This window comes from Lagenorhynchus albirostris, chromosome 11 (assembly GCF_949774975.1).
Source record: "Lagenorhynchus albirostris chromosome 11, mLagAlb1.1, whole genome shotgun sequence".
Lineage (NCBI taxonomy): Eukaryota > Metazoa > Chordata > Mammalia > Artiodactyla > Delphinidae > Lagenorhynchus > Lagenorhynchus albirostris.
In genome coordinates this window covers 8,546,601-8,574,043 of record NC_083105.1, presented here as the reverse complement: position 1 = coordinate 8,574,043, position 27,443 = coordinate 8,546,601, and the positions used below count along the sequence as shown (strand labels likewise).

The 27,443-nt window shown below is 39.4% G+C and overlaps 1 protein-coding gene across 6 annotated transcripts in view; it reads right to left on the bottom strand.

Moving 5' to 3' along the window:
* Window positions 1–27,443, bottom strand: part of MRTFA (myocardin related transcription factor A) — a 172,630-nt gene that overhangs the window by 37,110 nt on the left and 108,077 nt on the right. For 5 of the 6 annotated variants that reach the window (XM_060166371.1, XM_060166372.1, XM_060166370.1 and 2 more), the window contains one exon: window positions 3,247–3,312. In XM_060166371.1, coding sequence (XP_060022354.1) covers window positions 3,247–3,312 — 66 coding nt within the window. Of the gene's footprint in view, window positions 1–3,246; window positions 3,313–24,252; window positions 24,615–27,443 lie in introns of those variants that run through there. The other variant, XM_060166374.1, reaches the window with a different exon arrangement.

Genomic DNA, 27,443 nt, shown 5'->3' with positions numbered 1-27,443 from the left:
GTTCTTCCTAGAGCTACAGAAAGATTGGGATGAGAAGAATTTGATAAAAGATATTATCAGAAATGATGAGGCAGAATAGAGCCATGACTACACTGCTCCTTTCCTCTGGTTTGAAGGTCCTAATTACTTCCTAAGTTGTACAACAAACTTAAACATAAAGGCACTTTTCAGAAACTCCTCAGGCCAGCAACATGGAAATGGAAATGGGCACTTCAAACCAGATGTTATCTTTTCAGGTCTCCAAATCTCCAATAATCAACAAATGGCTGATCAATTATGATTTGCCCCCAGCACTACTCATATTTTTTTTGAAAGACATGAGTGAAGGGTGAGATGTGGAATTGCTGGGGATGTCAGGGAGGCAGAGAATGTTGGAGACTATAATGGGAGTTAGGGTAGTGGTGAGGGGCTGTGGTGAGGAAGTGGTGTTACTCAGAGGGTGAGGGGCTGGGGAAAAAAAAAGCCTCATCTTTGGGAACTCAGGGCCCTATCTGCACATGAGCAGGCATGCTGATGAGCAGGGAACTTCACACCTGAAACTCTTCCCAGGCCTCAACACTCTCTCTCATAATCTAAGAGTTTGCTTCTTACTTTCTTCACTAGAAAAGCTGGAAACCAAACTGTGCCCATAGTTGAAGGTGGCTTGTTGTATGAGGGAAGATGCAATATTCTCATAGAAGCAGGGCATTTCTATTCCTATAAGAAGGGCAATTATTCTCACTTCACAGATACAGAGAACCACCCAAAGCACACAATTAGATATTCAGAATATTTTAGAACCCGGGCTCCTGACAGAACAGGAGTGTTGTTTCAAATTCCATGCCCAGAATTCCAACAAGTTTGCAATAGGTGGTATCTGTGTCTGTCTTTCATCCTCTCCCTCTCTCTCTTTCACACACACACACACACACACACACACACACACACACACGCACGCACATGCACACACACACACTCCACTTTACAACTGGCTGTCTTCATTCATTCGTTCATTCAGTGCCAGGTACTGGGGACAGAAATATAAATAAGATACTTTCTCAAGGAGCTCACAGTCTAATTGGAGAGACAAACATATAAGCAGATAACTGCAATACTCAAGCATCATTTGTCTTAACAACACAGAATACTGTGAGAAATGCTAAGCAAGGAGACTGTATACAATAAATCTTATTAAACAGTTATCTCCAGTAGCCCCTGGTATCAAATGAAAGGCAGCAAGACGAAGGCAAGGCACTCATCCTCCGTGTGGCTTTTGGATCCTGAACATACGACAGATCCTGAGAAGTAGCACTATGCTCTCAGAACCAGTACTGTAATTAGAGTCAGCACCCCACAGGTCAATGCTGAATTGCTCTTTATCTTGTGTATGGGCAAATCTTACTACCCAGATAAACTGTTAAATGTCTTGAGGGCAAGTCCTGTGCCTTACATTTCTTTAATCTCTAGAGCACCTAGGACTACCCCAAGCAAAAAGTAGACACTAAATGCATGATGTCTTGGTGAAAGCCACGTGACGCTGGGTAACTTGTTCCTCTACAAGGTTTGTATATAGATTGGCGGATCTGGAGTGTTTTGTAAAGCACAACACCACCCTACCTGATCACATTAACTGATCCACACTTTAAAGATGGGGAGTCCTTCACTGGAAGGCCAGAGAAGAAGATGGCATGTGGGTAGATTGTTTGGTAGTTAATAGCAATTTTAAAAAAGATATAAATTTGAGACTTAAGTTTCCTGGCTGACACTCAGAAAGAGACCTCAGACTCCTTATACTTGCTATGAAGTTCTAGCTCTTAGACATGGACCTGGTATTACCACGATGTAAATCAAATCCCATCTTCACTTGCTTAAAAGCCGTCAATGGCTTTCCATTGTAGTTAAAGCAGAACCTACCTCCTCCTCGTGGTTGACAAGGCTCTCATTCTGGCTCCGCACACCTTGTCAATCTTAACGGGCCCCTACTCTCTCCTCACTTACCAGGCCCAGCCACAATGGCTTCCTTGATGCTTGCAAACATGCCAGGCTCTTAACTGCACTAGGCCCTTACACTTGCTCTTCCTTCTTCCTGGGCCCTCTTCCTGCTTCTGAATGACTATCTCCATCATATCCTTCAGATCTCAGCTCAAATATTTCCTCCTCAAGAAGGCCTTTCTTGACCAACTTTTCCAAAGTGATTCCATCTCATTCCTATTATTTATTAATATACCAACCAGTTAATTTACTTCATAGCATTTACCATGTTTTGAAATAATTGTGTTTGTCTCCCTGTTTATTATATTATCAGTCTTCTAAGTACAAAACTCCTGAGAGCAGGAGTTGAACTTATCTTCCTGTAGCAACAGGCACACACTAGGTACTCAAATATTTTGAATGAATGAGTGAATGAGAATTAGGAAAGTACAGTAGCAGTAGGTTAGCAGCATTGAGTTAAGGTGAAAAACATCAGTTCTCCCACTATGAAGCTAGAAGTTGTTGTATGATATATAAATTTTTACTTCATTAGGGTGTGTCCAAGTAGCAGTTAACACATAAAGATAAAAGAAATGAGAGGGAGAGCCTAACTCTCTGCTGATGACTTAAAAAGAAATGTCAAAAAAAGCAAAATTTTGCTGGCTTCAGCTTCCACTCATTTTATAAGGCTATTGGTAGTAAAAGCAAATTTTCTTACTTCTAACAGATTCTTTATTTCTCCCAAGTGATGCAGTTCTGCACCAAGCCCAGCCCTGCGATACCCCCATCAATGACTCCATTCAGGCACACTCATCCCCATGCCAGCCTTAGGGTACATCTGAGGCTCTCACTCTAAATAAAACTGGGGTTGACTCAGAATACTAGATGGAAAAGGGCTGTCTCTTCCCAAGCACCCGAACACTAAAGCAAAACACATGTGAGAAGTGTTTTTCCTCACAGTACCCCAGCTCAAGATCTGTTCCTCCTATAAAGGGAAGTATAATAGGGCGTAGAAACCCTTTAAAACGTGCAATTCAGAAGCTAAGGATGATTCAATGGTACCGTTAAACCTAACGTTTTTTGTTTCACTGAACTTGATCAATTAGGGCTGTTCTCTTAACTATCACTGATTGAGAGGCCCTGAACTTAGAAAAGTATGACAAAGAAAGCAGTGAAAAATGAACCCCATAGACCTTGTTTTCTGTTAGATTCTCCCCGTGGCATACTGGGTACACACACCGCATCCTAAAAGCAACTCTATCAAGTGCTGAGAGGGGGAGAGAGAGTGGTACTTACGCGGCATGATCCCTTGGCTCACCAGTTCCTCCCGCGTCCGGCGCTGCTGGAGCTTCAACTGCAGCACTGCATGGCAGCAAAGAGAGAGGGGAGATCAAGGCTCAGTTGGGCATTCCACCACAAAAGACACATTTTCAAATGCAAAGAAAGCCTCGAAACAGAAGGGTGCAGCGTGAAAGAAGGATCCCCTTTAATTGTGACTGTAATTGCAGAAGTGGCCTGATACAGCACGGTTTCCGTATTCTGCTGTGGGCGGCGAGAGGAAGTTGCAAAGGGTCTTGCTGGGTGATAACAATCCACAAAGTACCAAAGTCTTGCCTCTTGTTCAAAACCTTCTACAACACTGTGTCCTCCTCCAAGACGAAAAAAACACAAATTCTTAACTCGAAGAAAACATAATGAGGACCACCGCACAGCAGAAAAAGCTTTCTAGATGTTCTACACCTTCTTTCTGGTAGCAAATGTTTACCACCATAAGTATAGCGAGTGATAGATCAGGAAGTATTGGTTATTTGCAAAATCTTTTCTTTTGTATCTAAAAATTATACCTATTTTCAGCAAGCAATGGATTTCCATGGACCAGAAAATATTTTGCCATTAAGATAACTCTTCTCTGCCTCTTCCTCTTCACTTAGAGCCTTTTTCTGTTGACATGAAACAACAAAGCTAGGTGATTCAAAGCACATCCGGACTAAGGGAGGGTGATGGGTGTTTCTACTATTTCTACTCTGGCAACACGACTTGATATAACAAGTTAATAGGAATTTTTTTTTTAAGTAAAAAGCCAATTATCTCTATCTCAAATGCCAGTGAAACCTAAAGGGTATTACCACTGCACACCATACAGAATGACAAAGGCATAGCCTCCATTCAGAGACTAAGTGAGAAAATGTCCAGAAAAGGAGGGTTAAGAAGATCTCATGGGTCAAGGGAAGTTCCCTTATATGATAAGTCTTCAATTATAAGGTCCCTGCAAGTCACATCTGAGGGGGACCTGTATCTGTTAGGAACTATATTACCCTAATGTCTGCCTTTTCCATCCACAAAGCAGTTTTTAAGGTCTCCAAAAACTGCAGAACCGTAACTAGTCTCTCCTGACTATATCTCAAATTCAGCAGGTCCAAAACCTATCTTCCCCCCCAAAACCTAATCTACTTCCCATACTTTTTCTCTTTAATGGTATCACTACCCTCTTCCCCAGCACTAATACTAAAACTTTTGAGTCAACTTCAACTCTGTCACCTCCTTACGCTCCTATTTCATCAAGCTCCTACGTTTCCTTGTGTTGCAGTGACAGCACTGTGTCTCGCCCACTCTCAGTCACCCCGATCAAGACTGTCCAATCCCTCTTCCTCCAGGTACCATGAACTTTCCCAACTCCTTATTCACTTCACCTGGAAATGCCCAACTCTTCACCTGACCTTCCCAACTCACTCCTCCCCAGCACTGAGAATTACTCCAGGCCTCCTGTGAGCTACCTTTTATTTGTTATAAAAAGTAGAGTGATATTTTGCCCTGTGTAATACTTACCCTCTGAATAAATCTTCTCTCTCCTACCAGTTTATAAACTCCTGGGGGGGGGGCAGGGAATATATCTTACTACTCTATGAACCACCCCCCAAGAGCACTTAATACACAGTAAGCATTTAACAATTGTTTCTTAAACTGAACTGGATCTCTAAATGATGATACATACAGCCTGAGAAATCTAATCAGGAGGGTATTATTATTATTTGCAGATTAACATTGTTAAAAATAAAGACAGCCTTGCAGAATAAAATATAAAAGCAGCAACGGCCACACTAATAGCTAACATTTATAGAACATGTGCTCTGTGCCAGATACTGTCCTACATTCTTTCATGTTTTAACTCACTTAATCTTCATAACTCCCCTATGGAGAGAACAGGTATTATTATTTTATAGGTAAGGAAAATGAGGCCCAGAGAGATTAAGTAGGTTAACTAAGGTGATCTACTAATAAGAGGTACAACAGGTTTTGAACCCAAGCATTCTGATTCCAGAACCTGGGCTCCTTACTTCTCTGCTTCTCCAGGGTCTTTTGGAAGCCTGTGCTGCTAATAAGATAAACAGGGACGGAGTATGATCACCTGGGTTCATTCTGTGGTAAGGCAAAGGGGATGAGGGAAATGGATGGTTCAGGCCAGGGTCAAAGAAGTTTGGGTGATCAGTTTCAGTAAAATAAATTTAATCTAAGAACTTGATTTCAGAATAAATTACAGATCAACAGCAGTAGTAATAATAAAATAAAATTATAATAGGGGTCATTGAGTGTTGCTATGTGTCAGCCCTATGTTAAGTGACTGACATGCTTTTCACTTGTTTAATTAAAAAAAAAGCCCTCTTTTTTACATCAGGACTTGGGAGCTGCTCTGTGGTGCTTGGAACAATGGCTTTCTGTGTAATGGAACTGTTATGTGGAGAGACTAAGATGCAAAGGAAAGTTCCAAAACATATGGGAGAATGTTTGCTGGAAAATGACTTGGTTAAAACCTGACAATCCTACCAGCATCCTGCAGATTGAAGGATGAAGCTATGAATGTCACCAATTGATGAACAGCTTCATTTTAAATGAGGGGTTGCTGTCTGCCTATTGAAAGAGGCCAGTTTGCTATGAAGTTCCTAAGGTGTAAACTTTTCTGGCTAGCGCCACGAGATTTACTTGTCTGTTTTATGAAAAACTGGTGATCAGGAAAAGCTCTTCATTTTATGGACACGGAAAGAAAACAAAACTCAAGACAGATTATTTTAATTTGTAAATAGATGTCTGAACCAGCATCGAATCTAGATTAATGCATCCATAAGATTCAAGCCATTTCTATTCAATCATGTCACTGCCCTAGAGTCATAACCTGTTATTGATACTTTCTAGCTCTGAAACTGTTTTAATGGAAAATTCTTTTTCAGTTATCCAGCCTTGTAATTAAATAATTTTGAAGGGGGGGGAAGCCCTGTGCGAATAGTACAATTATTATCTCCATTTTACAGATGAGAAAACTAAGGATCAAACCTTTAAACTTTTGCCTTAGGTCAGATGGCTCAAAAGTGCTGGAACTAGGATTCGTACCAGGTCGCTGTGACACTACAGTGAAGGTACTTAATACTGTGCCACATGTCTCCTTGGAAGAAAGAAAGAGGAGGGCCAGGCAGGATAAAGTAAGAGGGGAAAAAAGGGCATATATTTGTCATCTTGTAGAGTGTTTCTAAGGCCCCGTGTAAGATGAGCTATTAGAAAAGGATTAAATATAACAAACTGATTTGATTTCAGAGAACAGGGAAACCTAATGCAATTCAGTAAGTCTGAACACTTAAAAAAAAACAATAACTAATGAAAACTCTATTATCCAAGAATAATTTGAAGTATCAATCATCAGCCTTCCTAAAAACCCATATACAGATAGGGCCATAAGGGATCCATTATGCAAACTTACTGACTGAAAAACTTCTTGCTTCATGAAAGCAAAAATTTAACTCTGATTCGAGCTTTTTATGGAGCTTTTTTTTTTTTAAACAGCTCTAGGTCAAAGAGGAAGGTTCATCTAATAAACCTTTTCCATCTCTAAAACTAAATGAAATTAAAGTTCAGTTATCTGAAAATTCCATCTTGTGCCTCTCAGCAGTTAACTCCAAACCCTATGCTTATCTGAAATCTGACCAAGTTTCCCATTTACATAACAGAATTAACCCTTTATCAGTATACTCTGGGTATTGCTATAATTTGATTGTAGGTATGTATTATTTTATACATTGCATAACCCCTGCTAACCCTAACAATGTTTATAAGGAGGAAAATAAAAGCCCTAAGCAGTAAATTCAGAATTATGGTGTAATGTATCTGTCTGGCTCTGTATATATACAACAATTCTTCTTCTAAGACTTACAGCTACAAAGAAATGCATATTTATATGAATTTCCCCTTTCCTTAGTCTATCTTAATTCCTCTTAATTCTAAGCACTCTAAATAAAATGGCTTTATGTTTCCAGGCCTTGAGGATTATTCATTTTAGAACAAATCATTTAATAAGTGACTTTCAGTAAACACCATATTATGTATTATGTATATTATGTATTATGTATAATGTTATTGCACATCACCATTTAGATTTCCTCTCCATTCCCCAAGTCAATAAAAACTAAACAAAAATACCTATTTGTGCACAAGCATGCATCTTTATACCTTCACTGTTATTGAATTCCACAAATTTAATATATCATCTGTTTCTAAATGGGTCTGTGCAAGCAGCCTATATATAGATGAACAGATGTCTTTAAAGCTGATGCATGGTGAATCAACTGAGTTGCCTGCCAGAAAAGGACTGGAATAAAAAGAAACAAACCGTAAAGTAGGGGAACCTAGGTTCTCCATTCCCCATGAAAATAATCAAGTTTTCCATTTGTTTCAAACACAGGTGATCAACTGCTATTTGAATAACTGGCTACTTGGGAAATCAAAGCAAGGGAAGGAACTTCACATATTTCTGCCCTGTACGACCATGGAGGTATACTGATGGTGTTCAAGGGATAATGCCCAAGAAATGAACACATCAAACAATTGGGTCAACTGAGTCTGGAAAGAAAAAGCAAAAATAAGTGCTGTGTTCTCAAGTCCAGCTCTGTGGCTTCCACTGGTCAGTAGTTCTGGATTTTACTGAAAAGGGAGATGTGCAGCTCAGTAGGTTGCTCCTACCTTATTCATATTTACCCATTATTGATTTCACCATGGCTTCTAGAATAGGGAGGCAAAGTATAAGTTATGAGGGAAGTAGAAAAGAAGAGGAAAGGGTTAGTATGGGAATGACTGGGAAAGAACAAAAACACTCCCTCTGCATCGTCCTTCGCTCAGGATGAAGACCTCTTCAACAAAGATTCTGACTGCAGGAACATTCCATTAACTCAGCTCTATTCGAAACACCGATGAATCTTTTTCTCAGTTCTTTAAATTTGGATATGAAACCTAATCAAATGACAAACTAATCAAATGACAAAATTTGATCACAGCTCTTCAGACTATTTATGTTACAAAAAGGCTCCAAAATAAACTTGTTGACAAATAAGGGAAATGCTCCTTGACCAGAAATTATATGCTAGTCCAAAAAGTGCTCTATCAGAAACTCAGTGAGGTTTACATGCTTGAGGAGAGCAAAAGGCAAACAAGCCTTCTCAAAAATCTTTTCTCTCCCCACCCCCACCCCCGCTAAGATATCTGACCCTAAGTTATGGAGGTTTTCATACTTCAGAGGAGGAAATTACTACCCAGAAATGATCAATTGAAAGACTGACCTGGTTGGAGTTAAGTCTGAAAGCATTAGTTTTCATGAAAATTAAAAGTGACCCTCATACTAAGATACTAAAATAAAAAGGACGAATATACTAGAAAATAAATTAGATGTCATTTCTGGCATTCTTAAGGTACAACTAATACTAGAAGATTTCGGGACGTCCCTGGTAGTCCAGTGGGTAAGACTCCGTGCTCCCATTGCAGGGGGCCCGGGTTCGATCCCTGGTCGGGGAACTAGATCCCACATGCATGTGGCAACTAAGAGTCCACATGCCGCAACTAAGTCCACAAGCGGCAATGAAGACCCCGCATGATGCAACTAAGACCCGGCGCAGACAAAATAAATAAATATTAAAAAAAAAAAAAACTAGAAGATTTCTCCATTTTGTTTTAATTCAATTTCATGATACTTACTTAAATGATTTAGAATAAGGAATCTTTTGATTTATCTCCTCATGAATTACAATCTACCTCACTCTTTTTTTTTTTTTTTTTACGGCACACAGGTCTCTCACTGTTGTGGCCTCTCCCGTTGTGGAGCACAGGCTCTGGACGTGCAGGCTCAGTGGCCATGGCTCATGGGCCCAGCTGCTCTGCAGCATGTGGGATCTTCCCAGACCGGGCCACGAACCCGTGTCCCCTGCATTGGCAGGCGGACTCTCAACCACTGCGCCACCAGGGAAGCCCTACCTCACTCTTGATAATGAAGAAATATGCAGAAAATCAACAAGAATACAGAAAACTTGAATACACTCCACCCAACAACTGCAGAATACATATTCTTCTCAAGCACACATGGAACAGGTTCTAGGACAGGTCATATACTAGGCCATAAAACCAGTCTTAGTGAGTTTAAATGGATTTAAATCATACAAAGTACATTCTTTGACTATAATGAAATTAAATTAGAAACCAACAACAGAAGAAAATTTGGGAAATTCATAATTATGTAGAAATTAAACAACACACTCTTAAGTAGCCAATGGGTCAAAGGAAAAATAATAGGGAAATTAGAAAGTATTTTGAACTGAACAATATATCAAAATTTATGGGATATATCTAAAGTAGTGCTTAGAGGGAAATTCATAGATTTAAATGCCTATATCAGAAAAGAAGAAAGATCTCAAATACATACTATAAAGCCTTCACCTTAAGAAGCTAGAAAAAGAAGTGCAAACTAAACCCAAGGTAAGTAGAAGAAAGAAAGTTAAAGCAGAAAGGAATTATACAGAAAACAGAGAAAACCAATGGAACCAAAAGTTTTTGTTTAGAAATATCAACAAAACTGACAAATCTTTAGTCAGAATGACCAAGAAAAGAGACATAAAGCAGATGCAAAACTCAGCAAAGTAAAAGGAGGTATTGCCACCAACTATAGTAAGTAAGAAAGTTAAAAGGGAACACTATGAAGAACCATATGCCAACAAACTAGATAACTTAGATGAAGTGGACAAATTCCTAGAAAGGCACAAATTACTGAAACTGACTCAAGAAAAAACAGAATATCCAGAGAGACCTATAAAAAGTAAAGAGATTTTCCTTTTTTTTGAGGAGAAAAGAAAAACCAAGGCTCAGATGGCTTCACTGGTAAATTTTACCAAACATTTAAGAGAAGAATTAATAAGAATCCTTCACAAACTCTTCCAGAAAACAGAGAAGGGAATACTTCCCAATTCACTTTATGAGGCTAGCATTACTGATACCAAAGCCAGAGAAAGACATCACAACAAAACTACAGACCAATGTCCCTTATGAACACAGACACAAAAATTCTCAACAAAATACTAGAAAACAGAAGCCAGGACTGGAACCAAATCTTCTGTATTCTTATCCTTGTATTCTTTCCCCCATTCTAGTGATTCTCAACCTTTACTTCCCAAATAAAATCATCTGAGAATGTCTTCAATTGGTCTGGAGTGGGGCCTGGACACCAGGGTTTTTCAAAGGCTTGCCAGATGATTCTAATGTAGTGTCAGGTTAACAACTGCTGCCCCATTTAATGCTACTTTGGCGTAACTTAAATTCACTTTACACTGGAAAATTAAACATGTTCCATCCATGTTCATGATGCCAATTATAAATCATGCTGAGTAACTAGTACTGCGCAGATTTAATTCACCTTTCTTTTGATGCTCCCAATTAACTGCTTTTAAAGCACATCATCCTTTGGTGTGTACTGAACAATGGTTGAATCTTTTTAAGTTAAAAATTTTGTTTTAAATTTGTTTAAAAGTTTGTAACAGGAGAGGACTTTCATTTTCTAACACACTTCTTCCAGAAAAATTATTTGTCGTCTACTACTGAAGGTTTAAATGTCAAGGGGAAAAAAATGGCTAAAGAACAACTTAATAAACAGATAAAAATCCGGTATCCCTAGGCTCACTTCCGTGACTTTTCTATCTAAATCTAATGCACTTGATATGATGCATCATCTTCTAAGTTCTCGTTTAAACATAGCCTAGCACACTTATTTCATAAATATTAATTGTTAAAACTAATTTCAGATAGTATATTCTTACTCCAAATTCTGTTCTTTCTATAAATCCCCAAAGCCTGATCTCATAATAATTGGTACATTTTTCCTCCTCATTAACCTTCAGGTACCAATCCCAGAAGAAATAAGCAGACACAATTCAATTGAGCAATAGACAACACCACCTCTAGCTTCAAACTGGAGAATGTGTTTTACTGGGAAGAGAAGGAACAGTGTGGGTTTTAGCCTTATGTGAAGCTTAGCATGCTCATAATTAGAATATTCATCTTTGCAGCAGTGAATTACACCTATGTTATTGGTGTATTTTTATACTTCAGTTTACCCTATAAACTGCAAAATCACCCAAACTGTAAAACCACATCACCTATCACTTAGAACCAGAGACTATTCTCTGAACACCCACCCATTTCATTACTAGAGTATATGAATAAAAGTAGGTGAAGGGTGTTTATGTCAATTATATCTCAATTTTCAAATTAATTAATTATTTTTAAAAAGTAGGTGAAGGTACCCCCAGAGGAAGGTATTTCTCATTTCTGCTGCCTGGGCTACTTTATAGCATCACCACCAAAATAGGGATTGGGAGTCGGGATGAGTAAAGAGTTCTCCTCCATGCATCCTCTCATTCACTCATCTAACAAATACGTTAGGGTTCATACTAGTAGGCTGGATACACCTATGGTCTCTGCTCACATAAAGCTTTCAGTCCAGTGGGGAAACTGACATCAAATCACATATAAATAAGTACAAGTTGTGATCATAGTTTTACAAGAAAGAATAAAGGATATGAGAGAGGTCAGACCCTGGAATTCACAGTTACTCCTCCTTTAATATTCTGTGATAACTAACTTTCCACATTTCCTCTTCACTATTTTTAGATGATTTTTTTATTCTCTTCACTATTATAGAGTCAATTATTTAAGATACTAACAATCCTTGAGAAACAGAGACGTCAGGGTAAGCTGTATTAAAATAAGTAAGTTAAGACACAGTTTCATTTAGTCACTTTATACATATTTGCTTAGTTGCTCGAGGGTTCACATACTAGTTGGTCAGCACACCTATGCACCTCATATTCATGTCTTATTCAGTTATTCCTCAGTTCCTGTCAAAACTTTCCTTGGCATTCACTCAAGAAATATAAGGGTCTACTACACGTGCCAGCCACTGAGCTTGCTGTGGGGATATAGTAGTGACCAGACAGAGTCGCTGCCTTCAGTGGTTGTTTGAGGGAAACAACCATCAAATAAGGACTTGTAAGAGTGAAGAGTATTTTCAAAGAAAACATTACTCAGACACCACATCCCAACCAAGTGGTTTGACGGTTCCCATGATTCAATCCATGCATTCAAACATCTTTTGTACTCTCAAAGCCAGGGCCGGGCGCTAGAAATAGATATGTGAATAAGACATGGTTCTCATGTTCAAGGAATTCTTAAGTCTAATGCAAAAAAAGGGACTCAAAACGGATAATTACAATGCTATAAGAAAGATATTGATGTCTGTAATATAGATTTTTTACTTAAAAAGTCACAGAAAAATGCAACTTTAGCTAGCACACACTACTAAGGGTCCCTGCCAAACTCAAGTCATTTGGTCTTATGTGTGCTACACAGATATGCATAAATAATAAAAAGATGTGTCGGTTTCTTAAAAATATAAATTCAAATAGTTACGTACTTTTTAGGTGCTATGGGAATACAAAGGTGAGACTACCCAACGCTGGAAGTCACAGAGAAAGAGAAACAAGATCCTTTCTATGTGGGGTAGGACGAGTGAACATAAAAACTGGCCCTTAAAAATATTTTATCCCCATGATTAGCTTGAACTAATGTTTCGAGTAATTTTCTGATTTCATTCCCGAAAAGAATACTCCTCTGGGCCCCTGTTTACTGTAATCTCTCATAAGCCCTTCCTGAGAGAGACTAGAAAGATGTCAAAGAAGGGGGAGAGATGCTTCTGTGCTCCCTTACTCCCCTCCACTGCTCTTCCTGCTTCCTGGTTCTCATTCCTACCCTGTTGTACAGCATCCCTGGAATTCTTTTTTCTTTTGTTCCTTATATATAATTTCTCAAGCTCTCTAAGTTCTAAATTTCTCTAGTCCTTTTCATGATTAATTTTCTTCCGTCAACTTGGGAAACCAGCCGGAATGGGTTAGCACAGCGTACACAGCACTAAAAATGTATTTCTGGCCTATGCTTTTAATATAAACAATAGCATTTTAAAGGCCCAGTGTATTCTATAATTAGTCCTACTCTTAACCAGAAAGCATTTACTATCAACTTAACTATGACTCCGGGGAGAGGGGCAAGCATTGCATATTGAGTTGGTTATATGAATATTTTGTAAGTTCCAAGTGAATGCAATACACTTAGAGAACTGACCTTTAAGGGCAGACCAAAAACATGAGAGAAAGAATGGGAAGACACGGGTTCCAGGCCTGGCTCTGCTGCTACCTAATCAAGTCACTTAACGTCTTTTAGCCTTGACTTTCTCACTATAATACAATTTGGAAAAATAACCCCTACCCTTTGAAGCTCAAAAAAACCTAATGTATGTGAAAAGTGCTTTGTAAAACTGTAACACAGACTATAAATGTTTCACTAGAGGTCTTTACATGAGATAGCTTTTCTCTAGGACAGGAGCAAGAACTGCTAGTACTGTAACCTGGTACCATACCTCCAATGAGATGCTTTATTCTGCAGAGTGAAAGGGCCTTATATAAAAAACCTCCTTATTTAAAATCATGTCCCAAGTTGTAGGGCAGGGGGAAGAGGGAGAGGGGAGGGGAGAGGTAGAGAGGAGAACTGTTTCCTTTTGGAAGGTAGTTCTGGAACATGCAGTCAGTGAAGAAGCACGCTCTGTTCCCAGACTCTAGACAACCTGGTATGTATAAAGAGCAAGACGCAGAGAAAGGCAGAAGAATCAGCACACATTCATTAACAAAATTAAATATACAGGGAGTGTTCAAAGCATGCTCCTGAAGTTCTGAGCTGTCAATACCAAAACAGTGGTTAAAAGACCCAGAAAGGGGACTTCCCTGGTGGTCCCGTGGTTAAGACTCTGCGCTCCCAACGCAGGGGGTCTGGGTTAGACGCCTGGTCAGGGAACTAGATCCCACATGCCACAACGAAGATCCAGTGCGTGGCAATGAAGACCCCAAGTGCCGCAATGAAGACCCCGAGTGCCGCAACTAAGACCAGGTGCAGCCAAATAAATCAATACTTTAAAAAAAAAAAAAAAGGACCCAGAAGGGTCCATTTATCTGTTGCCAGAGAACGAAGGATCTGCTAAAAGTCAGATCCAGAGTTAAGACAAAAAGGAGGAAGTAGAGGTGAGAGAAGGAAAGTTGATTCAGAGAGGGATCCTACCGATGCACCATCTAAAAGGCATACGGCTAAATGCACTGTGGTATCCTAGACTGGATCTTGGAGCGGAAAAAGGACATCAGTGGGAAAACAAATGAAATCTAAAGAAAGTTTGGAGTTTACTTAGTAGCGTGACCAATGTTAATCTTTTAGTTTTGACAAATGTACCAAAGGTATATAAGATGCTAACATTAGGGGCAATCGGTGAATGGTGTATGAGAACTCTCTGAACTATCTGTGCAACTTTTTTGTAAGTCTAAAATTATTGCAAAACAAAAAGTTTATTTAAAAAAACCCATGGATTTGACTATTTCAGAAAGATATACAAATCAATTACTAAAACATATCAAGGATCAGTTTTTTCTTTTTAATAAATTTATTTATTTTTGGCTGCATTGGGTCTTCGTTGCTGCGCGCGGGCTTCCTCTAGTTGCAGCGAGCGGGAGTTACTGTTCATTGCGGTGTGCGGGCTTCTCATTGTGGTGCCTTCTCTTGTTGCGGAGCACAGGCTCTAGGCGTGCCGGCCTCAGTAGTTGTGGTGTGCAGGCTCAGTAGTTGTGGCTCGTGGGCTTTAGAGTGCAGGCTCAGTGGTTGTGGCGCATGGACTTAGTTGCTCTGCGGCATGTGGGATCCTCCCAGACCAGGGATCAAACCTGTGTCCCCTGCATTGGCAGGCAGATTCTTAACCACTGTGCTACCAGGGAAGTCCCAAAGGTCAAGTTTTTCAAACTGAAGTGCTACCATGTATTGGACAGAAAGAAATTACTAATTCCTATAAATGATTAACTATGAAGAACAAATAATAATGGTCTACTAATAAATTTAAATTATAAAATGATTTGTGGCATAAACAAATAAACAATAATGTGATGTTTCAAAGACTTGAAGACAGGAATCCCTAATTCTTTTTAAAATCACACATACCAAAATCATCTGTGAGATTTCAAATTTGATTATTTTATCAATATGCTCATTCAACCCTTTCACAATCCCATAAATTTCTCTTTCATCTCTGTATACAGTGTGTAAACATGAGTTAAATTATCTCTCAAATGATCTGCTTTAGAAATCAGAAATAATACTAAAAATGATAAATAGCTTCTATTTAATCTGAATACTGGCAGGGATACAGGCAGAGATGAGATATTTTCCTGGGTTGGTAAACCTGGTAATTTACAAATGATAAGCTTATGAAAATCCAACCTGAACTACTAAAATACGCAAAATAAAGGGGCTCTGTATTGTGTAATAATACTTATAAAACAGTAAAAACATGCATGTATCATCTTATTTAATTCTTAAAACAAAGCTATATGGAAGTTATTATTATTTTTTATTTTTGGCTGCGTTGGGGTCTTTGTTGCTGTGCGCAGGCTTCCTCTAGTTGCGGCAAGCGGGGGCTACTCTTCATTGCAGTGGCTTCTCTTGTTGTGGAGCACAGGCTCTAGGCACGCGGGCCTCAGTAGTTGTGGCTCACGGGCTCTAGAGTGCAGGCTCAGTAGTTGTGGCACATGGGCTTAGTTGCTCCGCGGCATGTGGGCTCTTCCTGGACCAGGGCTCGAACCCGTGTCCCCTGCAATGGCAAGCGGATTCTTAACCACTGTGCCACCAGGGAAGTCCCGAAGTTGTTATTATTATACTATTTGTAGATGAGGAAATTGAGCATTAGAGAAATTAAGCAATTTGCCCAAGGTCATAGGGTAAGTAAAGGGTAGAACAGAAATTGGAACCCAGCTCCATTTCAATCGACAACCTGAGCCCTTAACCACTATCATACATTGTGCTTTTCTTTCATAAAACACACCAGTTCTCCATGTTTAAAAATGACACTATATTATCTGCATGATATGGCTGGAAAAAATCATCTATATGTTTACCAACCAGGGGAAAGTCCAGGTGATTTCAGTGAATAGTTTATGGCATTTCAGAACTCTAGAATTGAAAAGCCCCCCTCTATTCAAATTCCAAAAGACATAGAGACTATAGATAACAGTGGTCACATGTAAAGGTCATTCAAAGGGGCTCCTCCCAGAGACAGGAGGCAGTCTGGAAGGATACCAGAGAACTCCACAGGCCCACTTCCCATTTGGCTCTCGAATAGGCAGAGTACCTGCTTCCTGGTACAACTTCCTTTCTGCAATCTGCCAGGGGTTCTTCCCTGGTACTAGGGAGATTCTGGGTTGATTCCTTCATTAATTAATCAAACTAATGGTTATCATGCACCTATTATAAGCTAGGCATTGTGCTAGGTGATACAGCAGTAAAATGGACAGATTGACGTCCCTGCCCTCACAGAGTATATGTCCTAGTGCGAACAACAATACGTAAGTTACATATAACTTCCGGTGGTACATTATGTGAAGAAAAACACAGTGGAATAAGAGAAGAGAGAGTGACGGTGGGTGGTCAATTTTAGACCAAGTTCACAGGGAAGGTCCTTCTGAGGAGATAGATGACTCTTACGCAGAAACCTAAACAGCATGATAAACCATGAAAAGATTTGGAGAAAGAGTGCTCCAGGCAGCAGAAATAGCAAGTGCAAAGGCACCGAAGTAAGAAAAGGCTTGTCTTGAGAAGGAAACTAAGATATAAGAAATGAAGAATCGAACATGCTGATTTCCTATACTATGCAGTCACTGGGTTGGTTGCACTACTACAGTGACTCATTTATCAATGATATCAACAGTTATTTAAGGTATGTATTGCCTCTCTTTTATAGATGAAGAAAAAGAGGTTCAAAGAGGTTAAGTAACTGTTTGCACAGCTAGTAAGAGGTAGAGCCAGAGTTCAAACACAGGTTGGCCTGATACCAAAATCTGTGCTTTTTCTATTACATCACATTTAATGCCAGAGTCATAGCAAAAATATTAATAATTATACATAAATAAGTAAATAAATCAAACCCCCAAATCCTCAAAAAGCTGAGGCTCACCATTTCATTTTGGGTAGTTGCTCATCACCCCGCCCCCTTGAAGTAATCTCTGACTGCAGCAGACATATCTCAAACTGCCAGCCACTTCAATGTCATCAGTCTCTTTCCTGAGGATCTATAAGGCAATGCTCAAAACAACCCTACACAGAAGATCTGAGGATAACATGTACTTGCACCATACATCTGAATGGGTGGAGATAAATTGGGAATGTGCTTCCTTTGGACTGGCAGGGCCATCTGAACAAACCCTTCCAACATTAAAGGCACCAGGAACAGCATTTTCCCTGCCACATTAGTTCTGCACGTTCACCCAGAAAACATGGGCAGCTTCGAATCTCATTTGCTCTTCCCTGCTGCATAACTGGTGCTGACATTTTGCACCCAACTTTGTTGAGGGCAGGTGACAGGTGAACAGACTCAAAACTTGCAACAGGGTAGTTAAGCCAGAAGTGACAAAAAACTTTTTCCCTTAAAACTATATTAGAGTATTTATTCCTTCTATATCTTTATAATATGGACTTGAAAACATATAGCATGGTAGGATAATCATGACTGAAATAATAAGGGAGGCCTATATTCTCATATAAATTCTGTAAATACTCGGAAAGTTAGTTTTTTTCTATTAAAGTACTTCCAACTTAGCTTTTTGACATTTTTGAAATTAACTTTCAATGTTTGTATAATTAATGACAGTTCACATAACTGACATTTTGATGAAAAAATGGTAAATTCTGGTTAAAATAATTTTTAAATGAAAAAAAATTTTAAGGGAAGAATTAGGGAGCAGAAAGGTTATTAGAAATTAGAAATTTGGTAAAACGGGTTAAAACACACACACACACACACAATCTGAAAATTCTAATGTTTATGTGTAAACTTCTCCATGATATTTAAAGAAAAAAATGGTAATAATTTCTCAACCCTTAAATCCTAGGTAATATAAAATTTTATCTATTTTTCACAAAAAAATTAAAAGAATATTTAAAAATAAATTCTGGTAGAGGCTACAGCAAATTTTTTCTTTTCTGTAGAAGAATGAGATCCATAAAATTAAAGTTCATGTAACATATGAGGTGTGAAAGCTACAAGCCTATTCAGCTAAAACTGCTGGATGGGTTAAAATTCTCAAGACCAAATCCATAAAGGAAAAGCCAGTCTATTATAATACTGTAGCCCATTTAACTACTGTAGGATTTTCCCATGCCCCATCCCCCCAGGTTTAATAAAGACATCTCAAAAGTAAATGTGTAAGTAAGTATAAGGGTGGGGATGTTGTCAGGAGAGCTGCAACTCTGTATTTCCTGAAGTTTGCGTGGTCAAATTTGCAAGTGGAACATTTCAATATTGCAGGTTCAACACAAAATTTTACAAAACAAACCTGCATTAAGTTAAAGCAGAACTGAAATGTGGCCACTTCAGGAATGATTTCTGTGTGTTTTCCCATCATAGAAGCCTCCTTTTTATTTAGATGTTTGGCTCCTTCAACACACACCATGGCTCAGAGTAGACAGTCCAGCTCCAAAGCTAAAATGGAAGTAGAATGCAAAGTGATCAACCGATTACCCAGTTATCACATACCACATCTTTCTAGCATAATTTTGAGTGATGCAGAGGGTGCCACACCTTTCAGCAGAATGCTTATTTTTAAAATATCCCAGACACTAGCTTATAGTTTCCTTCCTCCTGCATTTTCAAATCATCCCAGTAATAACACTCTTCCCTAAGAAGTCTCCTGGTAGTTGTTTCAGAAAAGTGCATTAGACTTGTCTGATGCACTGTGTGATACACAAGCAAGACCCCTCTTTCTCTGGCTCTTCTGCTTCTCTGGAGCATGAAAACAGCCAGAACTACAGCAACAGCTGGGGATCATTAAACTGACAGAAATAGCATAGGAGACTCCATTGGTGTGTGAGTGGGGGGAGGAGAGGCTCAGTATCAGATTAAAAAAAATCAAAAGGGCAACAGGAAAGCAGGGGACGGGGTGGGCAAGGTGAAGCCCAAGCAGTGCATCTCACCCGAATTTACACAGCTAAAGGGACGCACTGAAGCAAATAAAGGGACAGGTGGCTGCAGCCTAACTTGCAGCTACCACCTATTCTCAGACGGAAGGTTAGTCAAACCTAAAAATGTGGGTCAATGACAACAGGCGGGGGGGGGGGGGGGGGGGAAGAGGCGGGAGGGGAGTTGTGGCGTCTCAAACGCTAACCTTGGGTCATCCCCAGTCTGGAGGAATCACTTAGAGGATGTGAGTCAGTTCTGGGGCTGTGCGGACAATAAAAATCAACTCCAAGATGGGGTAGGGGCAAGGGGAATGAGAATAGGTGGCAACCCCTAAGTGGACTCAGAGACCAAACCGATCCCAAGGCATCCCTTCAACTGGGGAGGACCAAACACTAGATGAAATGCAGGCTCGTGGGCTGTTCATGCCAGAGCAGAGCCACGCCTCCAATGCTAGCTTTGTAACCTGGCAGGCCTCCGAAGGTCGGTACAGGAATGTGCCATCTGCCTGGCCCAGTGCCCGAGTGTGTTCAGCACATATCTGAACGCCCTAGACAAGCTTTAGTCAGATGGCCCCATGGGAGTGGGCTTGCATATCCTGATCTATGCCTTAAAGTCTGTTTAGTCCCAGGATCCCGGGGTACCTTCTCCACCCACACACTCGCTAGGCTGTCATTTAATATCATCAAGGCCTCTCCCACCAAGGCATTTTCTTTATAACTAATCTTACAGGACTGCAGTTTCAGACAGTTCCCCCACCTGCAAGCCTGAACAGGAAATGATTCAACTGCAGATATTATGACTGCAACTCTCTTTGGCAAGAGTGTTTAGTAACTGTGAGATTGCATGAACTTCAGCTGAACATTTTATTTGATACAGCTAATGATTTACTAGAGAAGGCTCCAGACTGATGGCTGTTCTCAGCAAAAAACAACCACTATACTACCCTCCTTCTAGAATGGATTGCTTCTTTTCTAACCCACAAACCCTGCAAGAAAATCTCCTAATGCATATTTCCAAAACCTGGTTTTCTATAATGAGTTCAAAAAAACCTCACAACAGTTGGCTCATTCTGAATATTTGAAGTTAGTATTAAGCAGGGTAGAAGATATACAAAAATAAATCCACTAGAGAGGAGACTAACAAAGAATTTAAACTATACGTATATGTAGTTTATACACACACACACACACACACAACACATACAGTTTATTTTAAGGCTGCATAACATCAAAGGCCAGGATATATTTTAACCAAACTATTGTGACTATAATCACTTCTCAGTGTGTGCAGCCTAGGTGGGAGTAATTGTATCAATATATCTCTCGGCAACCTTTAACAGAGTAAATTCTTTACCTAAAAGGTGAAAAATAAATGTCATAAATCAATCACTTGCTATGTACATGTCTTGGGAAAAGGTAGGAATTGAGAAGGAAAATAACCCAATATATTTATATAATACTTTACACAGCTACTTTCACACGTATGATCTTATGAGTTAGGACGGCAGACATTATACCCACTGTGCAACAAGAGAAACTGGTATGCCAAGGTTAGAGCCGCTTAGCCAAGCTCCCCACTGGCAAGATCAAACCAAGAACTTCAGGTTCTTGACTATCAGCTCAGTATCGAGTCCTAGCTGCCTACCACAAAAAGGCTTCTGCCCTCAAGGAAGTAATCTCTGACACCTAATGCCTTGGCCAGTGTTTCTCAGATGTACTAAGTTTCTTCCCAGTAAGAATCTCACCAATCTCCTGGTCCAAAATCATATTCTGAATCGAATTCAAGACAAGTATGTGAAAAGGTTATTTATTAATATCACTGACAATTAAAAGATGTGAGTTTATTCTGAAGGCTATAATTATTAATATGAGATTGAATAAAACTGAATTAAGACAGAATGCTCAAAATATATCTGTCACTTTGGGACAAACACTGCATTTTGCTTATGGGCATGATACCGCCCTCTAGTGCACAGTAACCTCAATAGACTCAGCTAATGCATATTGACCACCTACTATGTATAAATGTACTTTGCTAGCATTTTGCAGGGAAAAAAAGAGAAAAGGTTAAGCCTATCACACACATACAACCATAAAAACTATAAAAGCCCTCCTCAAGGAATTTATAAATATAATGGAGAAGACAAGGAACGTAAAGCAAAGTCACTGTAATCAAAGACAGTATTATAACTGCTTTAAGAGTTTGCAGATAATAAATTATTCGAGTACAGAAAGGATTAGATAAGCTTCATTGGAGCAGCACCATATATGCCACCTTTGAAGGATTCCAAAAACTAAAGATGAATAGCATGAGCCAAGACCTGGCCTAGGAAATACTATAAGGATAAGAACGTAACCAATACACTCCAGTTTAGCTGGAGCATTAAAGGGAGTGGTGGAAGATAGCTGGAAAGGCTGGCTAAGGTCAGAATGTGAAGGGTCTAGAACTGTGCTATCCAGTATGGTAGCCACTTGCCACATATGCTATTTAAATTTAATTAAAATTAAATAAAATATAAAATTCATTTTCTCAGTCACTCTAGCTACATTTCAAGTCTCCATAGCTATGGGTGTCTAGTGACTACCATAGTGGGCAAGACAGCTGTAGTACTGGGTAATACTGGACCAGATGGTTGTATTAAACCACAAAACATCAATTTCAAGGCTGATCAATCTTTCAAGCTCACTCCTCCCAAAAAATGGACATCTGATCCTTGCCAAAGTCTATTAATAAAGAAAACCACAGGTCCTAATGCCATAAAAGGTAAATTAAAAAGTCTGGTCTCTATCCTTCTAGGCATTTCCAACTGTCAACTAAAACAATAAGAGAAGTATTACACATGGCCTCCTATAAACAATTATCTCTAAAAACATGTGCCAGCTTTTAGAATCTTTTTTTTTTAATTAGGAAAAAGAAAAGACAGAATTAAAACCATGAAAGAAGAGAAAATATTATTAGGGATTTATCTATAATAATAAAACACAAGGGGCTTCCCTGGTGGCGCAGTGGTTGAGAGTCCACCTGCCGATGCAGGGGACACGGGTTCGTGCCCCGGTCCGGGAAGATCCCACATGCCGCGGAGCGGCTGGGCCCGTGAGCCATGGCCGCTGAGCCTGCGCGTCCGGAGCCTGTGCTCTGCAACGGGAGAGGCCACAACAGTGAGAGGCCCGCGTACCGAAAACAAACAAACAAAACAACAACAACAATAATAAAACACAAGACTAGGAAGTTATTTCCACTGAGCTTCTTTGCGTATTTAAAGGAAGAACTATCCTTCAGATACCTGCTTCACCTCAAAAGGAGTAACATCAGGCATCTTTTACATGTAATGCACAATCTATTTTGTGCAGTTTACAAAATAATTATTTTAAAAAAACAATGTGTATATATATTTGTAGAAAATATAACGTGAGTCCTCTCAAGATCCAGAAGACATACAGAATTCTAAGTACAAGGTTCTAAGCACAGTATAAAACCAGAAAAACATACAGTCGATTGTTTAGGACAGTTGTCTAAAATTACCATTGTGAAAATAAAATAAAATAAAATAAAATTACCATTGTGACCCTACTTATGACAAGAAGTCTGTATTTCTATTTCCTATACACTCCTGCCCTTAAAACAAAGATATTCTTAATGATCAGACTGGGAATCTAGAATACTATAGTCCTCTGGAATACAGAAGTCAACAGTAGCAGCCCAAAGCCTTAAGTCCGGAGTCACATTGTCTCTGTGCCTCTCAAACAACCTTCCCTCTAATGTTGCCATGGTGCTTCTCTGACATTAGTCCAGAGCACTTCTAGATATTCAAAGAAAAATCAACTGCCTCTCAACCAGTTTTTTAAAGTAATCTCTTTGCCAACTGGGCACTGATAAACGCTCATCCCCTCTTCAATGAACTCATTCATTGCTGATTCCACATGCTCAAGTCATCCTGTCAAATGTCAGTAAAGTCCCAAAGAGATCTCAAAAATTCAAAAGAAATATCCAAGTTTTTAGAAAAGCAGCATTTATGTAACCGATAATAGAGATTGTATTTAAATTCTGATAATGGATAATAGAGGATTTCCAAGCTAGGAGGGGGAAAATGTTGATAATTCTTTTCCATTCACATTTGATAGAATTTGGATAAAGTCACTACCCTTTTTTCATAACCCATAACCCTTCTGAAAGAATTTTTTTTCAGCAGTTTCAGCAGTTTTTTCAGAACTTCCAGGGATGTTCACAAGGGAAAGCTCCTTTATGGATGTTCACCTAATAAACAGTTTCCTGCTATCTTCCATACACTTGGATGCAATTCTAACGTAATTCTGCAATTACTAAAAAGATCGGTAAGGCCAGTCCAAATTGTTCACCCTAACCAAAACTAACATGAAATACAAATAAAAAGCCTTCCAAGTGTTATTTTATTCTAAATTATGGTATCTTAATGTTACGAGATCTTAGAGGTTATCTATCTGCTTTCAGTACTTAACAAAAGAAACTGAAGTCATCATCAATAGCTGCCTATTGATTTGTACAGTACCCATGGCCAGAGTATGTTTTATTGGTAAAACCGTGTTTCAACCCACATACAGGGGAAAAATCCCACCTTACCAAAGAAAAGATTTTTCTCCATTCTTCCATAATCTAGTTTTGATATATGAGCTCTGCATGGGTGGAAGAGAAGGAATAAGAAAGTGAAACATACTAAACACTGTCCCATCAGGTCATGAAATACAGGACCCTACAGGTCCTTGCTCAGCTATCTGTCTGCTAAGTGCTCAATAAGCTTTAATAAAAACCATCCGAAGAAGAAATCATCCAAAGTCAAAGCTTGGATGGCTACAGAGAAACAGTGAGGGGATAAAAGACAGCAGTAGATAGAGAAGGAAACAAAAGCATGCAAATCCCACAGGGATAAATATGCCAACCTTCCCGTAAGCTGTGATAAGGGGCCAGGCACACTGCTGAGCAGCTGTCCTTTCCCGGCTTCAGGACAATCCATGAGAGTGGCAGAATCCTGCAGGTGGGCTGATAAATCCTGGTCTTCTCCTCCAGCCTGGGGGAGATGTGGGACTCCAAAGGCCAGTGCTGCAACAAACTCATCCTCCTCCCCTCACTCTTTAAAGAGGCCGTTTATTATTTGCAGAAGATTTGATTAGCACTGCTCTTTAAGTTAAAGTGGGCACTTCATTTCTGTAGCCCTAAGGGTTGCAAGAACAGCTAGATCCCAAGTTTACTTAGGGAGTGTGGCATTAAAAGCAGAAGGTCAGAATCAGTAAGTCTCCTGGAAAACATTTCTTCCTGTCAGCACTGGGCCTCGAAGCGGACACCTCCCTCCTCTACCCAAATGCCAAAAAGCAGGATTGGGAGGATTTCAATGCGCAGAGCTGGAAGAGAAGAGGGTTCCCTTAGAGAAAATGCTCATAGCAACCCACCAACCTCATTCACCCAAAATAGTAAACAGTTGGTTTCTCTGCTCAGAACCAAAAGGCTTCTGCCAGACAGGCAGCATCACATGACCAGGTTCCCTCTTCTCTCTACCTCCCTCCTTTCTTGTGCAAAGTCTGCACCGAAGTGGAACAAGGAGCTATAACACTACACTATTTTATTTCACTTGACATTTGTTTTTAAAATATTTATAGATGAAAGATATCAAATTGGGAGGAGGGGAAGATACTAAGAGAAAAACTCAGGAAGAATTTACTTTGAAACAAGCCATATCACAGCACTAAGAAGGGTAGCACAAACATAGTGGTTAATTAGCAAATGTGCCCAATGAATGAACAAATGAGTGAAGAGACAGATATTCCTTAGCAAAATATTTTGCTGATAAAATCTCTAAAAGAAGATATAGCTCAGTACATACTTGACTTGCTCATTTAGAAAGAAAATAAAGGCTCTTAAGAAGCTGGCTAGTGTCAGAGACAACATATTGTGACAACAGTGGCAGCCCACCAAGAATCTGAGATTCATACTCTTACGTTGTCGGCCTCGACTTACCTTACCCTTTGATATTACTCCTCACATGTCAGAGTCACATCATGCGAATTGCTGAGTAGGCAATCAGGGCAACTATACTAACAGACTGAATTGAAAAGCCTACCCAGCTAATTATGCAAATAGCTGCCACCAGACACTCACTGGCATTTTCACTTAAAGCAGGTGGTGGTGAAAGGCTGGCAGCACAGCTGGTGCCAGATGCGCCACCATATTCTTCTCCCCACAAGGTTCCTAAGCACTTGAAAGCTGAGCAAGGGATACAGGGTAGAGGCAGAGAAGCAAAAACCTCCACGCTGAGCAATTTTTTCCAGTAGGAAAAGAGGTGAAGTATAAGAATCAACCGCTTCACCATCACCTGCATGGCCCCTACTCAAGGTGGCAATCCGGGGGCTCTGAGTAGAGTCACTTATCCTCATCCACCCCCTTGCATTGTAAGACGCTCAATAAATATTTATAAAATGGAAATGAAAGAAAAAGGGAAAGGAAAAAGAAAAAAACATATCAGAAATCCTTAATTTAAGCAACATCTTTTCCCAACAAGACTATGTGAAGAGAATTATTTGGCTAATATCAGAATACAAATACTACTGATAATTTGCTGGTGAGGATGCGGAGAAACTGGGACTTTCAGACATTACTGGGGAGAATGCAAAATGATAATGCTATTTTGGAAAACAGTCTGGAAATTTCTTATAAAGGTAAACTTACACTTATCATACAACCCAGTAATCCCATTCCTGAGTATTTAAACAAAGAGAAATGAAAACATATGACCACATAAAAAGCTGTATGCGAATATTCACAGCAGCTTTAATTGCCAAAAACTAGAAGAAAAACAAATGTCCTTCAACTCGTGGTACATCCATACAATGAAATATTACTCAGCAATTTAAAAAAACTCCGAACTACAACAATATGTTATGAACCTGAAAAGCACTATGCTAAGTAAAAGAAGACAAGTACAAAAGGTTACACACTACATGATTACACATTTATATGAAATTCAAGAAAAAGCAAAACTATAAGGGCAGAAATAAGATCAGTGGTTGCCAGAAGATGGGAATAGGGAGGAAGACTGCCTACCAAGAGGTACAATGGAACTTTCTGATAGAAACTGTCTTTATCTCTTGGTTGTGGTGGTGGTTTACCTTTTACCAAAACCTATTGAACTGTACCCCTGAAAAGGGTGACCATTACTGTATATAAATTTATCTCAATTTTTTTTAAAGCAGATTATAAAATATTATGCATAGAGGCAGAATGGAATAGTAGTTAAGAATATAAGCTCTAGAGCTAGATTGCCTGGGTTTAAATCTTGGTTGTCTTTACCACTTACTAGCTGTATGACCTTGAGATACGCAACATCTCTATGCCTTCATTTCCTCATCTGTAAAAGTGGGGATAACAAAGCTTTGGGGAGATTTGGGGATTTCTGATTCGGGTCGTCAGATGTTGCAGAGGTGCAGAAAGACTTATCTGAAAATTCTGTGGAGAGTCATCCTGTGTAGCTGGTAGGAATATAAAATGGCAGAACCACTTTGGAAAACAGCCTGGTAGTTCCTCAAATGCTTACACGAAGACTTACCATATGACCCAGCAATTCCATTCCTAAGTATTCATCCTGTAGGGTTGCTGTAATAAATGAGGTAATACATGCAAAGCACTGAGGACAGTGCCTATTCTATAAGATTCAGTAAATGCAAGCTGTTGTCATCACACGATTATGTAACACGTAGATAAACGTGTGCACAGAGGAGAGTGGAAGGATGGTGGTAGGAATAGTATGCTTTTATTTTCTTTCTCCCTTCTGTTTATCTGTATCTTCTAAATTTTCTACATTAAACAACTACTGCCTTTATAATAAACAAAAAAAATTCTTGTTTCAAAAAACGATGAAAGAAAGGACACTGGGCTGGAATTCAGGAGCCCTGTTTTTCAGCTGCGCTGCTAATTACTTAGTTGTAGGACTGCAGGGCATCACCCTCATCTCTAAACAGAAGGGGCCAGAGCTGACAGGCTCCATCTCTAAAATGGAATGGTTCTCTAAGATGTATGGTGGGACTGGGCAAGCTATACGCTTTGTTTTATTTTTCGTTCCATATTTACTGTCTGCCTACCA